The 12,151-nt window shown below is 27.8% G+C and overlaps 1 protein-coding gene across 1 annotated transcript; it reads left to right on the top strand.

Moving 5' to 3' along the window:
• Positions 1–21: 21 nt before the first annotated feature.
• Positions 22–3,984, top strand: LOC136084925 (uncharacterized). The gene is made up of 2 exons (XM_065806322.1): positions 22–3,353; positions 3,802–3,984. Exon 1 carries the CDS (start codon positions 1,037–1,039, stop codon positions 1,910–1,912), a length of 876 nt encoding a protein of 291 aa, XP_065662394.1. The 5' UTR covers positions 22–1,036; the 3' UTR covers positions 1,913–3,353; positions 3,802–3,984.
• Positions 3,985–12,151: the final 8,167 nt, after the last annotated feature.

Genomic DNA, 12,151 nt, shown 5'->3' with positions numbered 1-12,151 from the left:
AAGTTTGTGTTTGCGCTTTTTTAATAAATCTTTAAAATTTGATTGGTTTATAAAGTAGATAGTGCAACTTCAAGACGATAACGTTGTAAGAAGGTTCAAGGCATTAACATTGTAAGGTAATAATATTGTCAAACTAACGATAAGTTTTTTTAATAATTAAAATGCCTTAAAAATGCCTTTAAAATGCTGTGTATCTCTTATACAATTTATACAACTACAACTACAATATCAATTACAACTACAACAAAATTATCAATACTCAACCACAACAAAAGTATCAATTTAAAAATTCCCGAAGAATCTAGAGAGAAAAAGATGTAGTGAAGCTATCCCAAGAACTGGTTTTATTGTTACAGACTATACAGCAGTATGTCAACTGCATTGGCCAAATGAAGCACCTTTTGAAAGCAAATATGGGAAGCAACGACCTTTAAACCCACCATCTGTTTTTAAAAATATTCCGCCTAGTTGTTTAGCCACACCAGCAAGTAAAGTTAGAAAAACTGTAACTTCAAGCGGTTTTCGAAGCATTTTACCAGATGAGTTAAATGATTTTCTAAACGAGGATGAACTTATATTTGACGATATTCAATCTTTGTTAAGTGATAATAACGATGTTATTGTTTTCCAGCTTAATAAAAAAAGTTTACACATACAATCAAAAATGTACAAACTTGGTGTTCCATTATTTATTTTAGTAATTTTCAATGATTATTCATTTGTAGCTAACCATAATGGCACAACTTGTAATATTTCATCTTTAGCTGTAAACAAATTAAAAGTAATAAAAATAAAATCAGCTTTATTTGAAGCAGTTAGATTTTTAAAAAATAAAGAAAGTTCGCTTCAGTTAAATATTCTATTCGAACACCTTAATGCTATGAGAAAAGTTAATGTTGGTGAAGTTTTATATACTTCAGATATTATATGTAGAGCATATGAGTATTTTGCTATGTGACGAAGTTTATATGACTGTTTGTGTATTGACTACAAGTTGCCAAGTATAAGGACATGATTGACTTCAAAAATAAGCTCAATGGAGGACCTAAGTTTCATAAATAGTATTTTTATGAACTTAAATCCATTGAAAAGAACTTCCATACTACTAATTGATGAGGTCTATGTCAAAGCTTCATTACTTTACCAAAGTGGTGCTTTGTTTGGTCAAGCAGTAAACTACCCTGAAAAGTTAGCTAAAACAATTTTATCATTTATGATTAAATGTCTTTTTGGAGGTCCAGAATTTATATGTAGAGCTCAACCTGTTGCAAATCTTTCCTCTGAATTTCAGTTTGCTCAATGTCAACAAATTGTTGATACGATAAATAATATTGAAAATAGTAAGACACTGGTAATAATTACTGATGGTAACTGTGTAAATCAAAGATTTTTTGGAATGTTTAAAACAGTTGATAGTAAACCATGGTTAACAACATTAGGTATATATTTATTGTATGATTATGTGCATCTCTTAAAATCTATACAAAACAATTGGTTGACAAAAAAGACTGGCGAACTTCAATTTTTGAACAATAAAGAACTGGCTTTGGCTAAGTGGAGTGATTTAGAAACTTTATATAAAACTGAGTGTAATAGTCTTTTTAAACTCTCTAAACTTACAGCTAAATCAGTTTATCCAAAACCAATAGAGAGACAATCTGTAAAGTTTTGTTTGTCTGTTTTTTGTGAAGAAACAGCAGCTGCATTAAGAACGCATCCAGAGATTGAAAATATAGCATTTGAAGGTACTGCTGTATTTATTGAAAAAATAATTTTTTTTCAAATGTTGTTAATGTCAAAGCACCTGGTGCTGGCATTCGGTTTAGAAATGAATTATGCGGAGAAATCCACTCAGTTGGTGATCAACAGTTACAACTGCTACGAGATATTGCTGAACTGTCAAATTTTATGAAACCTTCAGGTAAGCGTGAAAAACAGCTTACGCTAGATACTAGCAATGCAATAGCGCATTCATGTTATGGCTTTATTGATCTCGTAGAAACTTTGTTGAGTAATGGAGCAAAGTATGTCTTATCAGGTTGGTTTTCAACAGATCCACTTGAAAAAGCTTCTAAGCTTTGACAGGGATCTGGAGGTACTTACTTTATAAACGCTAAATCTGTAATTGAAAAAATTAATATTTAACATGCTAAATTGATATTACAATTTGACATTCCTGTTGATGGTATCGATGGTCATACTTGTGACATATGTTTTAGAGATATTTCTACTGATGAAAAAGAACTTCTGGATAATATACATGATCTTGAAAGCTCAGTTAATAAATCTGCATTAGTGGCTATAGTTTACATAGCTGGCTATGTGCAAAAAAGCAAAATAAAAATTTATGATGATTCTACCAATTATTATTATAAATATGGAAGTTATCTGTATACCCGAAACAGAGGCGGACTTGAAATTCCTTCTTTTCTAATGGTCAATATTTTGCTTTTTTTTTCAAGGTGCTACTGACCTTTTATGCAGAACAATTTGTTACTCAGTTTCAGTTCATTGCTGCTAAATATAAATTTAAAATCACAAAAAAACAATGCAGAGTATATTTTAATATTCTGCTAAAGAATTACTCACTAATTACCACTCCCAAAATACTAAAGCTATCATAATTTATGTGAAAACTAGTTTTGTAATTTATTATGCTATTTACTTGTTATGTTTTTTATTTTCTCATTAGCCTATATGTCTCTCAATATGTTTGGATTTGTAAATATTTACCCTGTTGAGATATATTGATAAAACTTTTTTTTGCTTGAATCAACTTTTGTTGGTGTTTTTTATTGTTGGTGATTTTTATTGTTACCATTTTTAGCAAAAATAATTAAAAATACAGTTATCTTTCTAATATATATATATATATACTTTGTTATGGTTCTGCTTGTTATTGATACTATTTAATATTACATAAATATTCTTAATGAAATTTGAAATACGAAAAATATGATTATCTTTTAACAATTTTTTGGTTTCTTTTTATATTTCCTTCTTTACTAGAGATTATTATTAGAAACCATTGCACCCTACCTAATATAAAAATATATCAATATAAGTAAAAGTAAAAGTTTAATCGGCCTTCAGTTTTTACGGCATTTTGCGCGATGTCAAGGCCTGTTATTATAAAAGGCCGTGTGTGTGACGAAAAAGTAAAGATACTTTTGCATCCAGTGGCTATTGCACCCAACGTCTACATCATTGAAAAAGTAGGTTTTTACATTTTTGTTTTTGTTTTTTTGTTTAACTACTTATCCTAATTGATCACTTTTTTTCAGGATTCTCCTCATGGGTTCAAGCTCATTACGCATAATATGTGTTCAATTACCCATAATACGTTAGTCATTGTAAGTAATAAATTAGGAAATAATTATTTGTGAACTATTGTAGTCATTAATGACTTCAACCTGGCTAATAATTAAAATTGCTCGACTAATAAGGTTCCTTATTAAAATTGCTCTCTCTCTCTCTCTCTCTCTCTCTCTCTCTCTCTCTTTCTCTTTCTCTTTCTCTCTCTCTCTCTCTCTCTCTCTCTCTCTCTCTCTCTCTCTCTCTCTCTCTCTCTCTCTCTCTCTCTCTCTCTCTCTCTCTCTCTCTCTCTCTCTCTCTCTCTCTCTCTCTCTCTGTGTTAATATATATATATATATATATATATATTTATATATATATATATGTATATATATATATATATATACATATATATACATATATATATATATATATATATATATATATATATATATATATATATTTATATATATTTATATATATTTGTATTTTTTTTTTTTTTTTCAGAAAATGTTTGAAGAAAGTTAAAAGATACTAAAAACCTTGGTATTATGCAAGCCGAAGCGATTTAATTAATTCAATCGACAAAAAACGGCGTGTAAATCGCAAAAGAAAAAATAATATTTTTAATATTCATTTTGGATGTATTGATTAATAGCATTTATTTTAAAATAAATTCATTTTGCAACACGTTTTTTAATTTTATAAAATTTCGTCATAATAGTTTAAGGTAAATCCCACATAGGTTATAGGTGGAAAAAATCACATGTAAAAGATCAAAAATGCTGCACATTTTGAATACCAAATGGGATAAAGTAGCAAATACTGGATTAAGTTAAGCCTCTCTGAAAGTTTCGATGACTAATTTTTAATTACTATTTAAGTAATTTTTAAATTAAAAGATTTTTAAAAATTATCATAGAAGCATTCGGACTTTCATTTGTCTAGTATTGACTACTTTTATACCATTTGGAATAAAATATGTGGCATTTAAGATCTTTAACATATAGTATTTTCCACCTATATCCCATGTAGGATTTACCACATAAAACCCATGTGGGATTTACCATATGAAACCCACATGGGACAAAATAATAATCCCCATATAGGTTACATATGGTAAAAACCCACGCGTATCCCATATGGGATTTACCATATGAAATCCATGTGGGATTTACCATATGAAACCCACATGGGGCAAAATAATAATCCCCACATTGGTTACATATGGAAAAAATCCACGCGTATCCCATGTGCGCTTTTTCACTGGGAAGGCCCCTATGATGGCATACTTAACTTTGAAGCTTCATTGTTCAGTATCCTGAAGACTAATAATCAAAGTTTTGATATGGATACATTCCTTGTTACATGTAGAACAATAATTACCCTCGGAATTTTCATCAGTTTTGTTTTTTTTGTAAGTTATTTCTATTTTAAAAAAAAGCTCAAGTATACCATCTTAGGCAACCACTGCTCCTGCGATGGCATTGGGGAGGCTGGGGCTGGTTATGATCAAGGGTAACTTGCTGATTTCATTTAACCTTAGAGTTTTCTCTCAGAAAAGCCAGAAATTATCCGGAACCATCCTAGTTTACCATTTCATGCTACGCAACAGCATTGTAAAGATTCGCGCATGTGCATAGGATGTGTTGCGTTTTATGTATTTTTTGGACCAAAAAACATTTGGAGCATCGCTTTCTTTTTACTTTACTTTAAAATAAGTTTTTCTTTTAAAAAAAAAAGGTTTTTCCCAACTCGCCAATATTGCAATTCACCCAACTTGTCTGTATACCATCATGAGAAGAAGTCATTAAAACAAGCTTTGTCTCCCTAGTTGTGTCTCTCTAGTTAAAAAGATAAAGTTAAACTAAATGTACAAAACTTGGATACAAAATGAATGAAAATTCCTTTTCTGCACAATTAATAATAAATCACTAACTTAAATATATGAAGGTAATAAAACTACAACAGCACATCCCAAAATCGATTTTTGTTGATTATAAAAACAATATTTGTGCACAAGAAACGTATTTTCACTAAAACTAATGTAAAGTCAGTATAGTCATGTAGGTCTAATAACTTTTTCACCAAAACCAATTTTTATGGAAATATGACGGGTATGCCATCAATGGCCCCTAAAATAAGATTTGCGTTTACCAAATTTTTGGAAAAACTAATAAAAAAAGTATTTAAATTTTTGGAAGCACATTTGGAATAGTCTTATAGTTGTTTTAAATGGAACAGATTTTTTTTAATAGTTTTGGGTTTGAAGACTTGTGCGCTAAAGTTGATAATAGAGAAAAGTGCAATTTTTAAAATTAAATAGGCCGCACTTTTTTTACTTAAATATTTCAAAATTCTGTTCCACGTAAAAATCATTATTTAATAAAAGAAAAATTTGTCAGAAGTTTCAGAAAAAGCGTTTAAGCGGTTGTCATTGAATTTTGGTTGACATATATTGAAAAATCTCAAACTGAGAAAACGTTAAAAAACTGAAACTAAATGCTAAACTATCAACAAATTTATGTAACATTTTATATTCGACTACATTTAAAATAAAGAAACCTGTTGCTTCATTTGCAACATTTTTTTAGAGATTTTTTAAAAGATTCTTAAAAGGTTTTTGAACAGTTTCTTATCCTTTCTGTAATATCAGTAATTTTTAAAATAAGTTTGTTATAGTTTTTGCGTCATTGGCATTGGCATGGTCATTAGAATTATTAACTTTTCAATTTAAGAATATCCTTATCCAAGAGTCTATCCTAATCTAAGAGTTCTCATCGAGTATACAGTTAAAGTAATTATTCCTAGAAAAAGTTTTATAGAATTTCTGTAAGTTTTTGAAACATATAGACTATAGAAATTCTATATAATGTCTATTATTTTCTATAGAAATCGCTATAAACCCAGGAAAAAAAGTGTTATAGAATTTCTATAAACTTTTGGAACATATAGTCTATAGAAATTCTATAGAATTCTATAGAATTTCTATCGAATGTCTATTAATTTCTATAGAAATTGTTATAAAACTTTTTCTTTATATAGAAAAAAAATTAGAAAAAAAAATTCTATCGGAATTTTTATAGAAATTAACAGAGATTCTATAGAAATTTTATAGAATTTCTATAGACCATATGTTCCAAATGTTTATAGAAATTATATAAAATTTTTTTCCTGGGAAACTTTTTTTTCTATAAAAAAAAAGTCCTATAGAAATTTATATAGAAATTAACAGATTCTATAGAATTCTATAGAATTTTTATAGGCCGTATGCTTCAAAAGTTTATAGAAATTCCATAGGATTTTTTTTCCGGGAACTTCCTTTTTGTTAATTTAAAACTTGTTAACAGGTATTAAAGTAATTTCGATATTTACTTTTTAAACAAACAAACAAAAAAATGTACATGCATGCCCTTGCTTTTTGCTTTTCCTTTCAATAATTGTGTAAGTCGTTCAGAGAGAAGTTAAACAATTTCATTTGATCAACTTGTACATTTGAGGAGAACGAAATTGTTCTCCCCAAATATAAAATAACGAAAACGAAATGGGAGAACGAATTGGGGAGAACGAAATTTGTTCTCCCCAAATATAAAAGGTTGATAAAAAGTATTCTTTTTTTTCTTATAATAAAATTTTTAAAAAAATGTTTGATTATATTTACATTTAAATGTTAAAATGTTAAAATTCTCTCAACTTGAAATAAAAATTTATTAAATTTACTCTAAAAGGAAAAAAATTACTAAAACTAACTATTTGAGCGCATTTTAAATTACCTTTTATTGAACAACGGTAAATTATTGAAGTGTTTAAACAAGTACTGAAATAAAACATTCTACCGTTCTAGTAATGGTTAGGGTTAGGGTCAGGGTTAGGGTTAGGGTTAGGGTCAGGGTTATGGTCAGGGTTATGGTTAGGGTTATGGTCAGGGTTAGGGTCAGGGTTAGGGTCAGAGTTAGGGTCAGGGTTAGGATTAGTGTCATGTCTAGGGTCATTAAAGGTTTATTAAAAAACTTTCCAATTATTAATATTATGATAAAGCTAACCTAAAATTTAAAAAATATTTTCTCTAAATAATTTATACCCTTCTATATTATTGTACAAAATTATTTTGAAAAAAAAAACTTACACAATAATTAAGTCTTTTACAACATTTAAAAAGTTCTTACACAAAATTAAACCCCAAAACAAATATAATCTACGTAATAGTAGCATTTTAGAAAAACCTTTTTGCAATAATAAAAAAGCTCAATTTTGCATATCTTATCCTTTTCTCTGAGATGAAATAGTACGGCCTAATTTTGCTTTTTTATCTGAACTGGACTATTTTTTTTTCAAATAATCTATTAAAATAATCATTTTTTCAACTAAAAGTAAGTATTTTTGATTTTTTTCAATTAAAAAAAAAACATTTTCCATTTCTATACTACATTTTGATTTGTTATGTTTTATTTTGAGTTTCACTTCTGAAATATGTAGAGTATTAAATTTATGATACATTTAGTGATTATATATTTTTGGTATATATTTATTTTTTATAATATATAAATGTTTTTATTGTAGAAGAAAAATATAGTTTTGTTAAGAGCTTCGTGATAATTTCATTACGATCCAGAGCCGACGACACGGGTTTCTAAGTTGGGGAGGGGGGAGGGGGAGCGCACAATAGTCAATTTCTAAAAAAAGTTCTCTATATCTAGAACTTTCTTTAAAAAAAATTCAGTCCTTTAGATAAAAAGTTAGGTGGGGTGGGGGTGGGGAGAACCCGCTCCCCTAGCCCCCCGTGTTGTCGACCCTGCAATCTTCTTGGAGTCCTGCCCGTATAATATTATAAATTTTAGTGTAAATAATATTATACGGCAAATAAAATAAATAAACAAAAAAAATTATAATATATATATATATATATATATATATATATATATATATATATATATATATATATATATATATATATTTTTTTGCTCGTTTTTTTTACATTTGTCGTATTTTACAAACAAACAAACAAGGCATCTGAAAGAAGATCATAATGATCTTATCATCAGAACCTTTTACAGCTTTAGACATTTTACAGCAAAACAAATAAAATTATTTCTTAGTGTACATTTATTTATTGGTTTTTCACAAAAGAGATCTTTAAAGACAGATAAGGATAAGTCATTTTTCCACAAATACTTAAAGCATAAGACATTTAACACATTAAGCTCATATATATTGAGAATTTTCATTTCAATAAAAAAAGGTTTGGAATGAGTGTATCGATCCGCCATATTAATTAAACGGATCGCGTGCTTATTATGACGGCGGTAAAAACATTTTAACTTACTTTTTTCTGTGCTTCCCCATACAATGTTTGCATAATTTAAATAACTATGTATAAATGAGTAGAGTTTGGTTAAACTTTTTTTACTTAAATATATTCTGAATTTATATAAAACTCCAATGCTTTTGGAAATTTTTGTGCTAATATAGTCAATATGTGATATTTTCATCAAGAAAAACACCCAAAAACTTTGTGACAAAGTGTCTTTTTATCTCAGTATCATCAATAATAATTTTGAGCAAATTTGGGGGTAAATAAGCTTTTTTTGAGATAGGATGGAACAAGACTCCATTTTGTTTTGTTACTGTTTAGAGTTAGTTTATTGCATTTGAACCACTTGGATATATTTTTGAGTTGCTCGTTCATGCTAGAGAAGAGTTTGTAAATATCATTATTGAAAAGAAATAAGTTGGTATCATCAGCAAACATGATATTCATTAAATTTGAGGCTTTATTTAGGTCGTTTATATAAATCAAGAACAACAGTGGTCCCAAAATGGAGCCTTGGGGAACGCCACATGAAATATTTAGAAACTCATTAGAATAATTATTATTACTAAAAACAAACTGTTTACGGTTTGATAAATAACTTCTGAACCATTTAATAACTTTGTAATTTACTCCATAGTATTTCAGTTTTTGTATTAAAATTTGATGATCGTCAGTATCGAATGCTTTCGATAGGTCGATAAAAACACCTAAAGTATATTTAGATTTTTCAAAAGAATTTGAAATTTCACGTACAAATTGGATAATTGTATGTTCCGTAGAATTGTTTATTTTAAAACCAAATTGGTTGACGTATAACAAATTATTAGAAAGAAAATAATTGTATAGTCTATTGTACATAATGGGTTCTAGTATTGAAAATGTGCAGAGGACGGAAATAGGACGATAATTACTGATACTTTTTTGATCTCCCTCTTTTAAAATAGGGGTAACTTTTGCAATTTTTAATCGGTTAGGAAATACTCCTTGATGGATAGACGCTCATATACTTTAAAAAGAATATCTTTTAATTGTTCGAAACATTCTATAACTATATTACCGTTTATGTCATCTGCTCCGCTTGCTTTGTTTTTTTTAAGTGATTTGAATGCTCTTTAAAATATTTGAAAAGATAATTTTGAATATAATTCGTTGGAACCATTGCAATTATCCATCTGTACTAGAAAATCGTTAAATTTTGCTTTGGTAAAAGGAATTTTATTTTTCTAGTTTAGGACCGATGTCAATAAAAAATTTGTTAAACTCATAAGCTATATCTCTTGGATCACATATACGTGTGTTATCAATAATCATCTGGGGGAGAGAACCTGAGCATTTCTTTTGTCTACCACTAAATTTGTTCATTACTTGCCAAATGCGTCTTTAATTATTTTTGAATTTATCTAGGAGTTTTGAGTGGTAATTTTTTTTCAAGTTTTTACGAACTTTTTCAAATAGATATTTGTAATCTTTATATATTTTCCATTTGAAGATTTGTTTTGAGATATTTTATATACAGCTTATGTTTTATCTTGGATGATTTTTTAACTCCTTTTGTTACCCAAGGATTGTTTATATTTTTTTGGAGTTATTGTTCTTTCAATAATAGGGAAGTTTGCATCATATACGGAGTAAAAGGTTTCATAAAAATTATCGTAAATTTTGTCTGCATTGTCATTGAAGTTAATTTGAATTAACATTGAAGCCTATTTATTAAAGAAATTGCACTCGTTTCAAAAAAGGAGTCATAAAAGTTTTTAATTTTGTTATCTTCATTATACAGAAGAAAACTCATATTTAGGTCCCCAATAATGAAACTCTTTTTTTTTCTTTAATACCTTTTCTAAAAATACTTTACAAATGAAAATACTTTTCAAAAAAATGCTCAAGTTCTCGCTCACGCCCTCAGGTGGTCGACAACAACAGCTTAATAAAATGTTTTGTGATCGATTGTTTATAATTTCTATAGTTGAAATTTCTTTATCGCCATCAGACACGGTGGTTTAGAAATGGACATTTATTATGCGCATGCGTTATACTCTGCTCAAATGTTGGTAAACAGTTATGTCCGCAAGTAAACAAAGAATTACTAATAAAGTTGCTAAACTTCAAATTAGATTTATTTGTAGATATTTCTAAATAGTCTATAAGAAATGATATCAAAACAATACTTTAGGTATGGTATGTGTCATCAAAGCTATCATTTAAATAATTTTACCAAGAGAATAGAAGTGGGACTAATGTGAAACTAAGCTGTTTTTTAGGCGAAGTTTAACTTGTGCTTACATTGTAGTCTATATTCTAAAGTTTTAAATTTTTTAGTGGCTACCTTGATTTTTTTTTTTAATATAAAAGTTTGTGAATTGTTTAAAGCAAAAATCAAAAACCGGTTACTTTTTTTTGTGATAATATAATGCTTTTAAAGATAGGTAAGTTTTCTTTTTATTTGAAAGGTTAAAAATACTGACAGAAATATTATATAGGCTTTAATACTGCCATTTATTTTCTTTAAATCATTTTGCAGTATTTTATCGTATTATTTTTAGTATCTATAATTTTTCTTTTTCTTGGCTGAGCTTTTTTTTGATATTTTTTTACAGTTGGGTTGTTTTTTATGAAATGCTTGTTCATTATGCTTTTTAATCTACGCACTCCTTTCATATGGCAGTAGGTACTCTTCATGCGGTTGATTTCAGCATGAAGACTTTCTCCACCTTGCTCTCCATAAGTACCTAGTCCTACTCCCCATTTTCTAATCAAAGGTAATGCATGGTACTCCAGCAAATGAAAGACTGGGTGTGATTGAAGGGTTTGGCCAGTTTTCACGGAAGTATTTCATGAAATCTTTGATTTTCTGTAACCAATAATATGTGTATATATATATATATATATATATATATATATATATATATATATATATATATATATATATATATATATATATATATATATATATATATATATATATATATATATATATATATATATATATATATATATATATATATATATATATATATATATATATATATATAAGAGTCCTACTCTTCCTGATGATCAAGTAATGGTGAAACTTTTTGTTTAAGAAAAAAGTTAGATAAGTGTTTTTTACTAATTTATTGCTCTGTTCTTTAAGAACATTGAGCACTCTATTTGTAAAATACACTAACATTATTTACACACACATACACACACACACATACACATATATATATATATATATATATATATATATATATATATATATATATATATATATATATATATATATATATATATATATATAACACAATGATTTAAAAAAACAAAGATAAAGATCAATTAACAAAAATAATTTTCTCTATTTATTGTGTTCTGTCAAATTATAACATATGACATACCAAGGTCCTGTTTGTTATCTTCATTAAACTGATTGCAGGAGTTATTAAGCTTGTGACATATTCCAAATTTAGAGAAGAGTACCTTAAAGTTTTTACAAACTTTAATTTAAGTTTCTCTGTGTATATCAGTGTCGTTGAACCCAAGTTTGACTACAAGGTTTGGTATAGA

This window comes from Hydra vulgaris, chromosome 09 (assembly GCF_038396675.1).
Source record: "Hydra vulgaris chromosome 09, alternate assembly HydraT2T_AEP".
Taxonomy (NCBI): domain Eukaryota; kingdom Metazoa; phylum Cnidaria; class Hydrozoa; order Anthoathecata; family Hydridae; genus Hydra; species Hydra vulgaris.
Note: the sequence above shows the minus strand (reverse complement) of the source record. Positions and strands in the feature narration are given on the sequence as shown.